This window comes from Xiphias gladius, chromosome 24 (assembly GCF_016859285.1).
Source record: "Xiphias gladius isolate SHS-SW01 ecotype Sanya breed wild chromosome 24, ASM1685928v1, whole genome shotgun sequence".
Taxonomy (NCBI): domain Eukaryota; kingdom Metazoa; phylum Chordata; class Actinopteri; order Istiophoriformes; family Xiphiidae; genus Xiphias; species Xiphias gladius.
Window position 1 is genome coordinate 8,257,953 of NC_053423.1, and position 19,245 is coordinate 8,277,197.

Here is a 19,245-nt window from a genome sequence, read left to right on the forward strand (position 1 = left end):
AACATGTAAAAAAAAAATATATTATCTAGAATCTTACTTCACTCTTCGTTTAAAAAAAAAAAACCCTCCAATTTGTAGGTATAAAAACGTGTGGTGTCATTTTTCAGTGATATGAATTAGTGCATACATGAATCATACATTCATTAAGCAATTCTGATTTAATAGTGCAAGCACACAAAATGTCAACAAAGGTCAGAGTAACTCTTGAAGAGCTCAATAAAGAGTATTTCCGTCATATTCCATATCTGAGGACAACTTAAAGTTTTATTTTTAAAATACCTGATATAACAGCTTAAGGTTGCTACCGGGCAGTAGAAATAAATAAAGACACAGACATGCACACATCAACACATTCACTCACACACACACACACACACACACACACACACACACACACACACACACACACACACACACACACACACACACACACACACACACACACACACACCAATTCCAAAAAAAAAAAAAAAAAATCTGCAAAACTTTTAACTTCCTCCATAATCCTCCTTTTTGAGGAGTTAATTTTTTCATGCATCAGGAGTACATATCTGCATAAAGTATTTAAACATTTATTTTTAATATTTACAAAGCGCTGTCTCAGGAGTCCCTGAATTGATGAATACCTCTTTGGCGTTGAGCAGCATTTCTTCACATATTCTGAAGTACTTTACTCAATTTTTCCACAGAGCCGCTGCCATATTGTACGTTATTTTTTCTCAGATGCCTCCTCAACCATGATGTTACTGAGGTTCTGGACAGATACTGTAGGATCCACTCTCTCTGACGTTTTGGACCTGAACTTTGACCTGGGCGCTGCCAGCACAGCCATCTCATGAGTCTCAGCAAAGAGCCTCCTGTCAGCCTCAGCCTTCTTCCTAATGTCTTTCTGGATGCGTTTGCAGATGAGGTAAACTATCTCACAGATACACATAAAGATGCAGAAAACAGAAGAGACCACCATGAACAGGGTGAAGATCTTCTTCTCGGTGGGACGGGATATGAAGCAGTCCACCGTGTTGGGGCATGGTGCTAGGGAGCACTTGGATAGGCGGGGCATGTCGTAACCTTCATAGACGTGGTACAGGATATAGAGGAAGCCGGCATCAAAGCCTGCCTTGAAAATCAGACTCACCTGTGAGAAGATAAATGAAGGTTAAACTGGGAGGCACATTTTTCAGCAAGTTTAAAATAAAGCCCATCTGCCTGTCCATCCACCAAACAACATCCCAGTGATTTCACATTCCCTACTGGTTTGAGTTTGATGATAACTGGAGAAATGATGCATTTTTGTCCTAACGCTGGAAAAAAGAGAAAAAATTCAACCTTTGCAAGATTCTAACTCATACAACTACAGTCCAGTTTGGAGGGCCAAGAAGTGCAAAAGAAACTGTCAAAGCTGTTCTCCATTCTCTTGTGCATGGCCACTCATTCATGGCAATTACTTTTGACATTTCTAACAAGGACTAACTTCAATTTGGTCAAGGCAAAAGCACTGCTGGATTTGTTTTTTTCCTTTTTGTCCATGTGGCATCTCCAGCAAAGCCAGAAATAACCTTTCAAAGCCCTTGTTCTCACCAGGTACGTCCACCAAAGCCCCCCACGTTTCTTCCCAGGGTTGGCATAGAGATGGGCACCCTTGTGTGAGGCGGTGTACTGCATGTCCTTCTTCTCCCGATACTTGACGTGCCCGACCACCATCAGCGACGGACAGGTGACAAAGATGAGCTGCAGGGCCCACAGGCGGATGTGCGAGATGGGGAAGATGTGGTCGTAGCACACGTTGTTGCAGCCTGGCTGGGCCGTGTTGCAGACAAAGTCCTTGTTTTCATCGCCCCACACCCGCTGGGCTGCCACCACGAACACCATCACCCTGAAGACAAAGACCATGGAGAGCCAGACACGGCCAAACACGGTGGAGTATTTGTTGACCCCACTGAGGAGTGCCTCCAAAGCAGACCAATTCATGACTGCTGTAGAGGCGGAGGAGGCTGAGCGAGATGGAAGAGCTCTTCAGGAGCGCAGGTGGAATTGGTGGGATGAGGTTCTTGATGAGCTGACCTTGAGCAATGGAAGAGTGAAAAAGTAGATTTGAAAAAGAATAGTAGCATGAAAAAATCTTCAATCCTACATTTCCCACCATGCAACTAGATTGTGCCTTTTGTTACACCCTCCCTGCCTGGTAAATGCACACATCTTTCAAAACTCCAAACCGCCAAGTTTATAAAGCAAGCTTTCTGTTATAAATCAGTGGTCTCCAAATCCAACCCAACACAACCCCGATAACATCACTGTGACGTTATCAGGGTTATTTTTGCAGACTTGAAGAAAGCTCCACCAGATCCCAAGGAAACATCATACAGCTGTTTTCACAGAAAGAGTAGTACTCCTCATGAAAACTTGATGAAAACTGATTTTGATGTGTAAAATAAGTGGCATGCCCCTGTAAAGGTTTACACATTTGCTGTTACAAGTCACCTCATCAAAAATGTTACTACTTCAACTACTGTGATTATCAAAATAAGTTTTGTTTTCCAATTAACCGTAGATATTAATGTACAGTATCATAGATTACTACTGTAATAGTAATACCACATAAAGCCATTGTATCTTTTCTATTGTATTATACCTCAACCTTAAGAAGCTGAATAAACAATCACAAACAAACAGCAATTTTAAAATTGTAATCACCTCTGAGGAAACTGGTCACTATTCTCACAAACACGTTCACTGTCATGGCTCTTTTCTGTTTGCACAGAGCTACTTTTTCAATACAGACTCATTTTACATCAATGAGTAAGGGATCATCTGAGCCTCCCTTTGATGGCTGGACAAACCAATACTCTCAACTCTGTTGGTCAGCTATTTGAATAGTGTGGCTGATCAGGCAGCCACAGTCATCTCTATAATCCCAAAGGCCTATTGCAGTCTTCAAAGGACTGTTAAGGGATTGCATTTCATTTATGAAGGGAATTTACTGTAAGTTAAATTATCATCATGCGGATTTAATGGTCTGATCATGTGTAGACTTTAAAGATGGAGCTGTAATGGATCCTGTTCTTCTGCAGGGATTAGTGGATGTTTTAATGAAGTGATGGTTCTATGGAGACATGTGCATGCATGTGCATCTGAAAATAACAGAGTTCTAAAATTTAATAGATACTCAGAGATATAGTTTGTGATGTGAGGTCTGGAGCAACAGGTGTGACTGTAGGTGTACAAACATCTAATGTACTGAAATTGTAGTCATAAGGAGGGTCTGCTATGCTACATAAGGGTTAAGATTTCTCAAGGATTTCTTTTCACTAACAGTTTTTCATCAATTTACATGTCATTCTGATGAATGCTCACAGACTGACAGGGAACAAGTTGAATAACAGCCTCGCTGTCCACTGTTCCATTTCAATTCGGCCTTGTCTAATCCCAAGTATTTGAATTCAGAAACACTTTCCCTCAGCATTTCGGCATAAATGTAGACATACTGAGCTGTCAAATCAGTTGCTATTTTCTCTCTCATCCAGCATTCCTGACTATTAAATTACACAGCATAAAACGACTAGACTCAATGAATGCCTTCAGAATCACAACAAAGGCAACTGAAAGACACTTGCAATCACTGCTGATGTTACCTACACTTTATCTCTCCTGCTAAGTAGATAATACAACCAGTGGTATTAATCCTAAACTGTGTCTCAGCCTGTGCCTTTCAGACTATGATGTTCTTCAGTTTTACCTAGAGAAGAGTCTGTCAGGAGTATTCTTAGTTTGAATACTCACTAATGTCTTTTTTTAAGCAGTACCAAAGATAAATTCACAAATTGCATGTTTAGACACAAATACACTTAGTCTTACACAAACACATGCACAGTATGATTCACTGCTTTGGCACAAAGATATAAAGGGTGTGATTTCTCTCTCTATTTCACACAAAATACACACACATATACACAAACTTTGAGGTGATAGTCAGCCGCGATAGGAAATAAAACCTCAGAGACAGCAACATATCTTGTCTCAGGAAGATGGCAAAGCTGGACCACAATTTTTTTTCAAGTTTGCTCTAGATTGCAATGTAGCCTTCCCTGCCAACAGCAGCTGGCCTCGTCTATCTCTTTGCACTGTGTTTGTCTTTCTCTTTGTTGTGACAGACGAGACAACTGAGAAACTGTTGCTTATGTAATGCATTTGATTCCAATATATCTACTCAGTGCAATGCACATACTACTCTAGCAGATGCTCCTAGTTTTATTAAGAGTCTTACAGAGTGTGGAAGAAGTCAACCATAAACACTGTCAGCATCATGCATATAGGTTAGGTGTTAGGCAGGGATGTCCAAATGTGTCAACATAATTCTTAGTTAGACCATATCCCTTTATACTTGTATAAATTCCCTTGATCCTCACTGCAGATCGCCGTTCCGTCTACAGCTTTATCTAGCGCCTTGTGTATATAACCACGGCATCTGACACAATGATAGATCCTTGACTGTTACTCGCTCTACAGGTTGAGCTAGTTGCAAATACTTTTTTACCCACCAAGAATACCTTGTATGAGTCAGTGCTTTTCACTAACAAGGTGGGGTTGAAGTTCTCGTGTGTGGCTTTTTTTGGTCTTCTTCCCCGCTCGGCTTTTCTCTCTGTTTCTGTTACTTGTAAATTTTGCCTTTGTACATTCAACCTGACTTTCTTCCATTTTTCAAGGTAACACATAGCCAGAGGAGTATAGCACAAGCAGTCCATGTGTGGTTTTATTCGTATCGCCTCAAGATATCTGTCCTTACAAATCTCATTCCTTTGTATGAGCCAGGGCTGAGCTCTTCCCTTGACATACAAGATCTTCTCTGGTTGTGTGATAGAAAAGGAACAGAATTAACAATATTCTTGCCCTTTTACTGTCCTATTTTTCTTACAGTATCTTTTGCCCTATTGGATTCTTCTAGTATTCATATGAAATTAAACTGAAATTCAGAAATTCATTTAAATTACATCTACATTATTGATCTAACAGTTCTTATAAATATACACAAAGATAAAGCACCGTACCTTGACAAAGGGAAACAGTGTAAAAAAGATTTTCCTAGACTGGCAAGCAAGTGTTTCTCGGCATGTCTTGTGTTGATGCTAACTGACTTGGTCTCACCTGGATAATTTGAGTCGGTTGGCTCTGAGGTGTGAACCTACTGCAAAAGTTGACGAATAGGATGGTGGGTGGAGCTTCACATACAGACACTCGCAGTTCTCACACACTGGCAATCCCAACCTGGAATTGTTTGGCATGAGCAAACTTGCCCCAGGGTATCTGGAGGGAAGACAAAGAAGTGACAGGGAGATAACATAAGAGAAACGAAAAGGAAGCAGAGTAACAGACAATTGGACACGGGACTGGAAAATGACGTAATAATGACAGTTAGATAGGAGGCATTTAGAAGAAAAGGTAAGCAACAGGCAGGTGGCTAACTCAACAGATGACAGAAATGAATAGTGCTGTACATGTATATGAAATGAAACTAGTCTGTGAGTAAGTGTGAGCATGTGAGTGTACTGGTTTCAGGCATTTAACTGGTCCCGATTAGTGTCTGCTTCGTCAGCTTGCTTTTACCGCCCTTCTCCTGTGCACTGTGATGGCCTCGGCAACAAGACTCTTCTTTTAGCCTGCGCAAAATGAAAGTATGATAGATTTGAATCAAGAGTGAAAGAAAAACCACAGGGGAATTTTACTGAATCTACTGACGTCAGTAAATGCATATCAAACGAAAAAAACATCACAAGTTCCCCTATGGCACTAAATTCAAATTCCAAATTCTGTCAGTCCTGTATCACATTTCCTTACCCTTACACACAACAATCAAAATGAACATCTACATGACAGCCAGTGCCTGCAGGAAATAATATAATAGATATGTCTTCATGGCACGCAAACCGTTACATTCCACAAGAGCGAGGGATTTCTCTCAATAGTTCCTGACCTCTTGGTATGTGTCTTATTGCAAAAAAAAAAAAAAAAAGCCAAAAAAAAGAAAAAATGCAGTAAGTGGAATCAAAGGCAAATAAAGGTATGTGCCCATTAGGAACACATGTATGTTTGTACTTTATGCAGAAGATGAAAACTATCAGATTAATGTAAAAATTTGGGGATTTTTACATTGTTGTTACTATGTGAACCAGGGAGAGAGAGACAGAGGAAAAGAACATCAGTCTTCATGGTAATTACTAACTTCAGATTGGGTGTGCCAAAGTTATGTTAGCCTTCCTTACTTCCCCACAGGCCACAAAGCAGGTTTGCTCATTTGGTTCCTGTTTTTACATAATACCATTCAGTCCTTTGAAAAATTGCACCTTGCTCAAAATAGCTCAGTCTGCACAAGGCTGGATTCCGCAATAAATATTATACTATCTTGCACTGAGAAGAAGCAGACAGAAGGAAGATCAGAGAGAAAGATGAATGCCTTTCTACAAAGAATATGTTATGCCCTCCATTGGCCTCTAGAGAATGCTGATGCTCCGTCGTTTTATTGGAGTTTTTTTCTGTCAAGCAGAGGGGGGACTAGAGAGAGAGAGAGAGAAAGAGAGGAGAAACGTTAAGTAGACAGAAAAACAAAGGATCTAATTTCTCTCTATTAAAAATAATACACAATAAGCAGCCACATCTTCTATGAGGAAGCAAGAAAGAAAGAGGCAGCATCCAAGAAAAGCCACAGAGTTGGGTATCAATGGTGGTTTTATTGTCTAGAAACAAGCTATCCCAGATTATTTAATGGCACTGACCAACAGATTTAATATTTAAAGCACTAGAAGCCTGTTGGTGAAACTAAAGACGTGGTAATTTCAAATCACAGCTGTAGATCACTTGTAGCTCTTCATTAGGACTCTTCACTTCGCCACCCACTTCATCACACTGGGTATACATGCACATGCTCATCCAGTCAGTCAGCCTATTTTTTTGATGATTTTTTTTTTTTTTTTTTTTACATTGGGTTTGTTTTTTAGTGTGAACCTGGGTTTTATTGTTCCATCTCCCTCTAATCCAGCTAGTCTGCTTTCACTACTGCTTTTGAAATTTGTGGTACGTTTGCATAAGTTTTTCATCATCATAGTGCACGTGGTTATCACCAGGAATGGATGTTGGTTGGCGCAGGTAAAATTGACTGGTGGAGCCACAGTATCACAAACAAGTAGAGTTTGACCATTCATGCAAGCCACATAAAAATCCTCTACTTTCACAGTAAAAAAATATCATATGACATCAAGTTGGGCTTGAATGCTATTCTCTCCTCATACGGTATGTCTCTTAGTCATTTTTATCTCCCTCTTTGTTAACAACAATGCAAGTTCTTCCAGTAAGATTGAGCTTGCTTTTAAGCTTCTCACACACCACACCAAAATGCAACATGATCTCTCTGACTACCTTGTTCAGGTGGATCTGGGTACCTTGGTTTCTTGGTCTGCACTGGGTTTGGAAAAGCAGTTTATATTACCAGATTTTTAGGAAAACCATTTCCCAAATTACACAACATAAAAAGTAAAGTTCCCTATGACTCTTGCACAACAAGTCCTGCATCGCAGTGTATAAACTTGTAAAGACCCAACATGTCCAAAAAATAATGAATAAACAGGATGAACAAGCAGAATGTCAGCAACGATGGTGGCTGATCAAGGGGAGACACTCTCTCTCTATCGTATGTGCTTCCACTTAGCCATGAATTCCACATTATACCTGCCAGTGTACAGTATGAGAGAGACACACTCCTTGCTCTTCTGGTTATGTAGTGGATGGTGGAAGACATCTGGCTGATTCATGCTTGACCTAAATGAACTCTAAGTAACAAAATCAGCTCCCACGGACTGTCAATAATTTAAATTTACTGAATGGCTGCTTTTCAGTCAAAAAACCTTCTTGGAAGCATTGCTTATTCTGTACTGCACCTGTCTGAATACAGAAAAGATCACTTTTCCTAAATGAATTCTAACAGTTTTTTTTTTTGCCATTCAGATCTCTTTTTATTAATAGACATCTGAAATAGACTGAAATGTACAAGTCACTTACTCTTGTGAGTCAGCAGGGCAGACTTGGTGACAACAATGCCTGCCTAATAATGTAGGTTCACAAAGGTTCTTAGGACCTGAAGAATGAAAATGAGGCTCCCATTGTGGGGTAAAGGGATATATCCCTGGGTGTTTCCTTCCTAAATACCCCAGCACAGAACATTTAAGTGAAGGTGGCCAGTTCAGACCTTGTAGAAACGAGAGAACTGAACCACATGAGCAAATCACTGGATTAACACCTCTGTCCCCGCACTGTCTTTGAAGAGCACCATTTAGCTGTATATCTTCAAATGGTGGATTACACCTCTGTACCCTGGATAGTCTGCAAAATGTCTGCTGGCAATCCTAGATGCGTGCATCTTTTTATAGGGCAGAGCCCCAAAAGATTAATTAGGCTCAGACTGATTGGTTGAGCATGCATACACATATCCTCATAATGCTGAAGCTACTATATCAGTGGCAAAGCCCCATTAGAAATGTGTGAAATAAAACCATGTGACTAGTTTATTATCTGCATGGGGAATCAAAGAAAATAAGAGCTTTATATTTTCGAAAAATCTTTAAAAAATATTCTTCCCAAGAGGACTGCAAGCTTCTGTCTCTCACAACAAAGTACAAAAGGAAAAAATATGGTATCATTGTTTGAGGTAAACTGTAAATTATAATCAATAGATGCTGACAACAGTTGTTCATTTGGTCATTGATTTGACAGTGATATGCTGATGTTTAAAAATGCTACACAGCTTTTCACTTGTCAGGTCAGAACTGTGCTTTACCTCAAATATCCAAACGATGCTGTATTCACCCATGCTGACACAGTCCTCCTGTCTAGTCTTACGCCTTGTCTCTCTGATCATCCTCAACAAACCACCCTCCCGCCACTCACCCCTCCACCTTCCCCTGTTTCTTCCCTACCCCACCCCATCACCAATCCGTTTCCCAGAGACCTGTCCCATTACTGTCACAGTCATTGCTCCAGCGCGGGTCATTCCCCAGTGTGTCAGAGCTGGTGACACCGAGCCAGGCCCCCCTCACTGTGTGTTGTGACAGCATCATGTCTCCACCGCCACTGTGGATGATGTCAGGATGCCCCCTTGAGGAGGTCACCATCTTCTTTCTCTCTTTCTCTGTCACTCTCTGTCCATTACACTGACTCCACGGGATGCTGGTCTGTGGAAAGATAGGTTTGTCAGACTGTCGGGGGACAGGGGATTTTCTGGAAAAACACAAAACTGTCTGTGAGCTGATTTATGCTGAGGGCCATTGATTACAGCCAACCAAACAACCATTATTTATACTTCATGTGTTCCACATAAAATGCATGAAATCAACGTTGTGTTAAAAATGTACTGTATATGATTGGCTGCTTGACTCCGTATTTACCTGGACTACCACTGGGATAAATCGATTGCGCCATACAGTTACTGTGACTAACCTTGTCCAATGGATTCACATTCTGGTGTATTTTGACAATGGACAGATTGGTAAACCCCACTCTAGAACAGCGATTGTCCACCCATGGCTCAGCAACCGTAACTGGGCGTGGCAGGCCGGTCAAGCTTTGGATTTCTTCGTGTGGTAGTGTGCCTGGGGCTCTAGTAAGAGTAATACTCAGCGTCAAGAGTTTGGGGGATGGTGTCTTTTTTTCGGCTGTTTGCAGCCAATGTTAATAATACAAAAAACACGAGAGCACCAGTGTAAGAAATTAAACTGTGTGTATCTGCTTTAACGTAAGCTGCAAACGTTAGCAAGCCTGGCTAGCTAGCTCACCACCTGCAGTAGAAATCTAGCGATCATTTTGGTAGCCAACTATGTTATTGCATTATTTCTTACAAAAGAGAAACTTCATCCTGCGGGAGCAAAGATGTTTCTACAGAATAACAACAACAGCTTTTCTCTTAAAAAAAGTTGGAACACTGTTTGAAAATGCAATAATTAAAGCGTAAATCTAACCACTGTTGCCTGTCAAAGTTTATATATAGCATCCAAACTATCCAATAGTTATATTACATAAATAACACTACGTTTTTATATTATTATTTATAATATTATTATAAATATGGCCAAAAACGTATTTATTTATTCTACACTCATATCATTCTTTATTTTTTTATAATGTTGTACTATCCTACTAGAGCTGGCGCTACCCTTTAATACACAAACAATACTGTTCTTTATCAGTGATAACGTTTTCCTTGGACAAGGCTTTTATTACTGGATCAAGTACAGTATGTAGGGTTAGGGTCAATAAGTAAGACCCTTAAAAAGAGAGCTGGAAAAGGAGTTTTTAACCAACTCACACTTTTAGTGATTGGTTGTTACTTTCATGTGAAATTACTGCAAATTTTGAATGGTTTATCCTAGCTACTGCTCGATTTTAGGTTGACCAGAGGCTGAATTAGGTTTGTGGAAATGCACTGAAGCAGAGCCAATTCCTAAATTAACTTAAATTTCTTGGGCGTGTTCAAATTAATTGATGTGGACTCGTGTCATATATCTTTGCAAAACCATCAGAGCTGGTCCTGATCTCCCTTGGGCCCTAAGCAAAATTCTGCTAGGAGGCCCTTCTACTTGACCTTTAAGCAATGTAAACCATTTTCAAATATAAAATACTATTTACTATGGCTTGGCTGAATACTTGAGGGATGTTATTTACTGAGCGATGTGCATTGTTTTTATGGAATGCAGATTGGACCAAAACGTCCAGTTTCGTGTCCACATTAATTTATCAAATTTGTGCGCCTCAAGACAACAGAAAATAACATGTACATTTTCTACATCTTGGTGTTTAAAATTGGGTGCTATCACCTCCTTAGTTTCTGAATGGAAACCCTACATAGGCGTGCAATCATTGCAAGAGAAAAAACAACTTTTTGCAGTGACATTATTAACATCTGCATTTTTTTGTAGGTTACTGGTAACGTACTGGGAAGAAAAAATTAGCTTGTGTACAATTTCATACTAGATGTATTTACTGTGGTGTGTCTTGGAAAGTGCCCACTAGGTGGCAGTATTAGAGCACAATTGGCCACCTGTTGAATTTTGAGTAGACTGAATGAAAAAGAAAGAGTTTGGTGTTCTGCAAGCTATTTATTGAAGTAACCTGGTTAAGATTAATGGTGGCATTTTTAGTGCAGCTAAGGGCTATTTTTTTTAATATAATCGTGGTGTGAATTATATTTTACATTGTGACTATTATGTAAAAAAAAAAAAAAAACAAAAAAAAAAAACTTAAAAGTTCTCTCAGCTATGCTCAGACTGTTTAAAACACCACATTTGTGTTTAGGAATACATTCTTATATAGTTGAGACTGGATGAAAACACACATGGTCTGTTTTTCACCCTCTGGATAGGATTGAGAACCTGTAGAGGATGAAGAGTACAGTGGCTAGCAGAGCATGTGAGCCGAGCAGAGTTAGAGTGGAGCAGGGAGTAGAGCGCCATTCATTTAACCTGAGTGAGAAGCGCACTTGAATCATTGACATACATTATGTAAGAACAGACACTTGAACCTGAACAGATATCACTCAAACCTGCTCAAGCTTGGTCCATCTTTCTCTGTGCTGCTCATGATGTTGCATTGCTTGAGCAGCACCCTTGCCCAGATAGCTAGATATATCTGGCGTTTTCCTCGGTATTTGACATTAAATCCTTTCCATCCCCACTTTGGCCACCTGTTGGGATTTTATTAATTAAAGCAGGCTATTATGGGACAAAGTTTCACAGTTGCCATGATGCATTCCTCTCCCATGTCCTAAATGCATAAGGGTGATTACCTAGTATTTTTCTGTTTTTGTAATTGTTCTTATAATTAGTTATTACACATAGTTTTAGCTTTGGACAACATGTGCAGTAAACACGCACTTGAATATTTTTGTTGTATTCCCCGTAATTTAAATCTAAAATAGAGACTTTCCATTATTTATGGATGATAATCCCTTTGTTGAATATAGGTAACAATCGCATTTGTTTTGGCTATCCTGTTGTTGTGAAAAAATAGCATGAGCTACATCATTGAAATAATTGGATTCAAATCACTACAGTTTTTTGGCTGACTAACAGAAAAAAGGAGCAAATCTGGAGCAAGTTTTTTTCTCCCGGGAGCAGGGAACGGTAATGGAGCAGAGCGAAGGCACAGTAAGAAAGGGGGCTGATGGAGCAGAGTGCATGCACAGCTCCGTGGTTGGGGGGCGGAGTTTCTTTTCGTTCAACTCTGCTAACATGCTCTGGTGGCTATGCAAATAAAGTTTGAGCATATTATTTTTTCAGTTCAAAGTCAATCTTTTAAAGAATGCGGAAGAAACCATTCATCATTAATTTACAATGCATATCATTTAATCCTAAATGCATATCTGTTGGCAAGGTGCCGGTATTAAGAATCCACCCTCCATGCTTTGCGCTTAGGGTCAGTATGGTTGGTGACTGCTTTCATCCCCGTGCCCCAGTGGAGGTGCGCAACTTTCTCCCTTTAACTAATGAGACTGATTAGTTTGGAATGCTGGACTTGTTTTATCAACTGGAAGAACAAATGTTGGTATTTGTTAATTAAATCCCAGACTAGAGTCACTTCTATTTATACGTGCAAAAAAAAGCCCTTACGTCCAAAACGCTGTTGACGCAAACCAATAGCATGGAAGGCTTAATGGTCCAAATGCCGTAAGACATTCAAAATGTACGTGTTAACGGGGCATTGTCTATTGTCTTAATATGCACAAATTTGATGTATTAACGCAAGTGCCAAATTGGAAATTTTGGTCCAATCGACATTGGTCCATCTTGCGTTAGGCCAGAGTTGTAACTGAACCTTGACTGATAGACTAGATAATCATTGTCTTGTTTTAAAATTATCTGTGCCTATGAGGAGTACCATCGCTGGAAGTGACTGGTGAGCAAGCAAGACACAAACAGACCAAGAGATGCACTGCCCAGCAAGGTTAGCCAGACAGACAGACTAGAGAGAAATGCACTGCGTAGCTAGCACATCAACTTAACGTTACTGTTATTGGCTGACATCAAACTTAGAGAGGAGAGAACACAAGTTTGACACCATGACACCTGTTTTGACACGAGGGGGAGGCGGGGCGCTTGTGTAATTTGCAGGGCCCTATGCAACTTGCGTAGTGAGCGTGTAGAGCTGCTTGGCTCTGTTTCAAGCTCTGTTGTGGCACATTTCAAGGCCTCTTGGGGGCCCTCTGGAGGCCACGGGGGCCCTTTGTTCACTTATGCGTCAGGCTGGTTCTGAGTGCAATATTATATGTGATAAATTTGGAGAAAACTTCCATGATATGGTAGCACATGCCATTAATTGTCTTTTCTGCTATTGTGAATAGGTCAGCATTTGCTATTCCAGAGAGCAACTGTTCCTTTTTGTTTGTGAGTCTGGCAGTGATTGTGGTGTTTGAGGGAGCAGTGAGCTGCATATAAAACTACACTACATTGTTTTGTTGTCCACTAGTGCAGAACATTTGGCTTTTTGTGATTAAGCAGTCTGTGATGTCTATTGTCTGTTAATAATTGGATGATTATTAATTGGATGTTCACAATGTAGTTGTTGACCTTGTTAATGTAGGTTCTTCAAACTTAAATTGTTTTTTGTGAATTTATATTCTGTGAAAAATGACATAAACCTTTCATTTGGACATCTATCATTTTGTAACATTATAAATATTGCATGATGATATTCAGAAATTATCTACAATTATCTTGGAGATAGCGTGATGTCTTTAGCCTGTGCCTGCATAACATTGCAGCATAGGATGATGCTGAGTGATTGGACTGCATGCACAACAATTGGGACTATGGGTAGATCTCTTACAGATTGGTTTACACTGTTTTGGGGGTTTCTTCATCCAATCTGTAGATAGGGTTGGGTAATAAAACGCTGACAATAATTACCATGATATAATTTCCCTCGATAGAAATATAACAAATGTTTGATATATGATTGATATAATTAATTTCCATGCTTAGATAGCATGCACAGAAATGAATCACGAACTGCTATTCCTGTCAAAGGAACAGAGGAATGCATTGCAGAAGTTGCATGGTGAGAGATATAAATTCAGGCCAGCATGTGGTATTGGTATTGCAGACACAGCTGCCAACAGGCTTGTAGTTGGAGCAGAATAAGCAAAATAGGTGAAAGGAGCGACACCGGAGAAAAAGCAGTGCTCATGACCAGGCCGACGTCAATCTGACTACCCTACAGTAAACGATTGTATCAGCAAGACACAAATGCAATTGCATATTGCATTGCAAAGAACATGATTCCCATTAGCACTGTCGAAAATGAAGGAGTCAAGAAGCTTATTAGAGTCCTTGAACCCAGATACGAGCAACTTGACCATAAACATTTTTCACTGACTGCCTTTCGAGATGGTGGAGCGGCAGCTGCAAACTGTCTCATTCTTCGCCACTACTTCTGATATGTGGTCTAGTCGCACATCCGAGCTTTATATGGGCCCGATTATTCACTTTATAGACAAAGACTTGAATCTTCAGAGCAAATCCCTCCAAACAGTACTTTCCTGAAGACCATGAAGACGAAGTTTTTGCCCCAGGAATGATTGAAGCACTCGCCTCCTGGGGGTTGAGTGAAGACCGGTAAGTATGTATCACAACTGATAGCGGGTCAAACATAGTTAAGGCCACTTCACTAAACAAATGGACATGGCTTCAGTGTTTTGGACATCGACTTCACTTTGCTATAGGCAAAATGTAGCCTGCGTTCTTGAGTGGATGAGCACCAAATGTCTGTAGAAAATAATAGCTGGTTAGACTACTTTTGGCCACCTTTCTTGTGTCATTAATGTAGCTTTACTGGCATAAAGTCCGAAAATATGTAGCCAAAGCATCTCTTAGCTACTCACTGCTTACAAAAAACATGGATGTGCTGGAGTCTATGAATGAGGCCTTAAAGCCACTTCTGGAGTTCACAGATTCTCTCCCTGGTGAATCATACAAGTGAGTGTGTCCTACCTTAAGCCTGTGTTGAACCTCTTCAAGACCCAGTATCTATCAAACAAGACAAGACTGAGCCTATCAAAAAGAAGATGCATGAAAGAGACTTTCCAAGAGCAAGCCAATTACCAAAGAGCTACTTGTGCATCCCTGCCACCAGCTCTCCCTCTGAGAGGATTTTTTGCACAGGAGGGAACATTGTGACCTTTCACGGGGCAGCTTTAAAACCTGAGACTGTGGACAGACTTGTCTTGACTTATAGGGTGATGGCTTTGCTTGTTTAAAACTCATACAGAAAATACTGACCACAGTTGAGATTTTTCTTTTGTCTATTTATTTTGCTCACATTGTCAGCTAAAACACTTTGTTTCAAACAATCTGTATGAAGGGTTTGGCATGCTGACCAGAATTAATATTTCTTTTTCTATTTATTGGTTATTTATTGACATTATCCTTTAAAACACTTTTAAACTTTGTAGTCTGAGCCTTCTTACATGTGTGCTGTATCACACTGCAGCACTTAATTTTTCCATTAAGATGTTTATTTTGTTGAGGTAAAAGGACTCGAAAAGGATTTTACTTAATTTTACTCATGCTTATTTTGATGTTTAAAAGAGATTTTATTGTTATAATTGCTTTGAATGTTCTACCTCATATTTGTAAAATGTCATCAAGGTTGGCAAACATTTGTCATGTGCTGATCATTAAGAATAGTTTAAAACCATCTGGTTTCTTCAACTTTCACTCAGGAGCAAAAATCAGACCTTAAACATTTAACGTGATAATTATCGATATCGACTGATATGAACATTTTTTTTATCACAATAACATTTTTAGCCATATTGACTAGCTCTATCTATCCTCATCTTCCTACGCCTTGTTAGGTTTTTTAGGTTCGTAGCTTTCACAAACAAACAACAAAAATCTGAAACCCAGGGGCATCAATATAGGAAAATTCAGGGGATCATCAAAAGGATTATGATTCATCCTCTGGGGATCATGAATATCTGTGGAAAATGTAATGCCAATCAATTCAAAGGCCTCGTTGCTGAACTGACCAACCGACAGACCAACCTTTCAGTCCTTAGAAGGAAATAAAAGCAGGACATAACAGCAGCAAATGATCACATGGGTTTTAAATAATCCCTGGGGTAATCTTAGTTGGAAGCCAGAACTCAAGCGACATTACTAACATTGCTAACATATTACCACATACTAACATTTTAGCTGTGCTGCTTTTTTACTTTCAAATTAGGATCACCATTTTTAGAGAATCTTTTGTGGCTAAAATGTCTGATTATGGCTATTTTTTAAGAATTTTTTTTTGCTTTTTGGGAAGAATTACAATCAGGCACTGATGACAAAGCCCAGTTTGTACCTCAGTCCCAAGCTGATTTTTAAGCCACACTAAAGTCAGCCTGCTGCTGCTATCTAAGATCTTCAAATTCTGAAATAATTCCCTTGTTAAGTTTTAGCATCTAGAAAATGGATACCACTTGACAAATGACCTGATCATAATGACACAGCAAGAAGCAGACGTGGTTAGTAACTTTTACAATCAGAATACAGCATGGAACAGCAAAGCTATCCTTCTTTATTCTAGGCGTGGTTCTCAGTTACAGAAATTACATATTCACACAGACATACGCATGCACAATACTGTTAGTCAGGTCCCGTCAGTCAGTCAATTACGATGGCAATTGGAATGAGATGCTCAGTGGAGTTAGGTGATTATATTGTCCACAAAAGATTGTACTGGTAATGGTGCGTGAGTATATGAGAGAGTGTACCATGGTGTGAAAGTTAAACTGATTGGTGAGGGTCTGGAGGAGTTGTGGCGCAGTACTAGTAATGCATGTGATGTAGATGAAGGAGAATAATTGTTGACACATTTCTACTCACCCCAGCCCACATATGAAGTTAAAAGTACATCCATGATCCACATTCATTGTGAGTTTCAGAAAAAGAACATTCTGCATGACTCACTGCAGCCTGTTCAGAGAATTATTAAACATGTCAGTGATTTGAGCCACGAGATTGACCTTTTCACTGTTTTTAATGAGATGGATGTAGCCAAAAAGAGAAAGCTTGAAATAGCTATTAATCCAGCGTGGATGTTAAAAACTAAAGTCTGATGTTCATATGGACCTGAACACATTCCTAAACATTTTGTCTTCATACAAATCATTATGCTCTTATTACACCAGATGTGAAAAATGACATGATGAAAAATCTTTAAGCTTTAATTTGAAGGAATGTCTGTCAAATAGGATTTAGATTAAATTTAGAAATAAATTGCTAAAAAATTGCAATGACATTTTTAGTCCTCTCTTTTTTACCAGACTTTTTTTGTGATGAGTTTTCAGCTGATATTCTGTTTTGCCCTCAGTTACACAGCAAATGTGCATATATGCCATATGTGAAACGAAGCAGCATGGAGATAACATAGCTGAGAGAACATCTAAACAAAGGATTGGAACTTTCAACCCAGTTTGAAATCATCAAGCTACATAACTTTATGATAGACAAACACCATAATAAGTATGACCACTATTCTTATTTTAAACTGATGTAGATTAATAAGCAGAAAAAAATAACTTAACAAATAAATTGACAAATGAATTCTTAACAGCTCACAGGGCACCTTGAGCTGCATTTCATTTAACGGCCACTAGATGCTGGTTCAAAGAAAACTCCCATTGTGGGTAGGTTTACCTACAATTTCCCATTGTAGGTAAACCCCGACTTTACAAAAAAAATAAAAGGTCAGTATATATTTTTTTACAACAGCAACAAGTGGTATTGTGTGCTTTTTCAAAATGAATATTTTCTAAAAAAAATATGTCTATATAAATTACAGCTAAACCTTAATTTTGTGTTTGGGGTCTTCAGCTCAGAAACCAGGCTTTACATTGATTTATCACGATCAAACAGTTGTTCAAGTCTTATAGGGAGTTATCCGAGGTCTCATAGTAACCTAAGTAACGTTACTGTGTAGGATAACATACTTGTCTTTGTCTACGAATGACTTTTTGGCAAACAAAAGAAATATATATTTGTTCATACATTGCTCCTATAACATACAAAGCACGATTTAATTCAATTGTTCCTGAGTGTGCTCCTCAAGGATTGTCGCTCTGCTTCGGGTACACTCCAGTAAACTCTTCAGGAATATATTCCACCAGTAAAACAAGCTACGCCTTTGCTAATGATATGGATAATGTCACGCACCAACAGTTTTGTTTATCAACCACATGTGCGTTCATGTCTCTGCATAAATTCTGATAAAATCTCATTTATCACACAAACTCCAAAACGTATGTCATGAATACTGATTGTCAACCTGAGAGCGTCGTGGTTTAGCATGTTTTCAGGGAATGCCTGACCTCTCCCCAGTGTGACTGTATTGTAGTAAAACTTAAACAAAAGATAAGCTTTCCAAGTCATTCTTAATTAAAACTAGCAACTCTCTTGCTCTGGGATGAAAAGTCTCAAAATCATAACCGCTTATTTAACAAAGAAAATATATCTTTCAGGATGGAATATAGTTCTTTTAATTTGAAATCGACCTCCTGCAGTTCCTCCTGAATTTCAGCAATGCTCCTGATTATTTCAGCTTGTTTCTTTAGCAATTAATCACTGAGGACCTGCAGCAGCACACACACACACACAGCTGTTTTCCAAGACAGCATGGGTTGTGGAACAGTGTAGGAACTTTAGGGGACATGTTAAGGACTTTCAGTTGTAACCATTTTATATTAATGATGGTACTGAAGGGTTCAATACGGTAATTTCATTTTGAATTGAGTGAGCCAGGTAAAGCCTGAGTACAGTGTTCTGTGGTTGATGAAGTTGCCCTCTCACGCCATCAACATCAGGCATGATGCCTCTCTGAGACACCTCACCAGTAATTGGTGCTATTTTGTCATCCGTGGATGACATTGAAGTGGTGCTTTGTTCCCCCCCCGTCGCACTGACATCTCTTCTGCAATCCTGTTTTTGTTTTTTTGCAGTCACTTTAATGTCAATCCATTTATTTTTTCACCATTGCCACAGTTCTAATTACAGGTGACAAAGCGTTCACAGTTGGAGGTGTTTCCATATAGAAAAAAATCTTTTTGTGAATTAGCAGATAGACGCAGAAAAGGTAGGCTTTATTACTGTTAATAGCATACGTAGATTTAGCATTGCAATTTCGTAAAGTTGCAGGAATTACAAGAGACAGATTAAAAAAAGAGTTGTC

General features: G+C 39.3%; 1 protein-coding gene across 1 annotated transcript; it reads right to left on the reverse strand.

The window, feature by feature from the left end:
• Positions 1 to 709: 709 nt before the first annotated feature.
• On the reverse strand, positions 710 to 1,968 carry gjb9b (gap junction protein beta 9b). The gene is made up of 2 exons (XM_040121982.1): positions 1,579 to 1,968; positions 710 to 1,135 (listed from the first exon to the last, which is right to left on the reverse strand). Exons 1-2 carry the CDS (start codon positions 1,966 to 1,968, stop codon positions 710 to 712), a joined length of 816 nt encoding a protein of 271 aa, XP_039977916.1.
• Between the last annotated feature and the right edge of the window lie 17,277 nt (positions 1,969 to 19,245).

Excerpts from the sequence above, each read along its gene's own strand:
- gjb9b (XM_040121982.1), bottom strand. The coding sequence starts at position 1,968 with ATGAATTGGTCTGCTTTGGAGGCACTCCTCAGTGGGGTCAACAAATAC. Across the intron at positions 1,136-1,578 it reads GGCTTTGGTGGACGTACCTG|GTGAGTCTGATTTTCAAGGC; the intron begins GTGAGAACAAGG and ends ATCTTCTCACAG.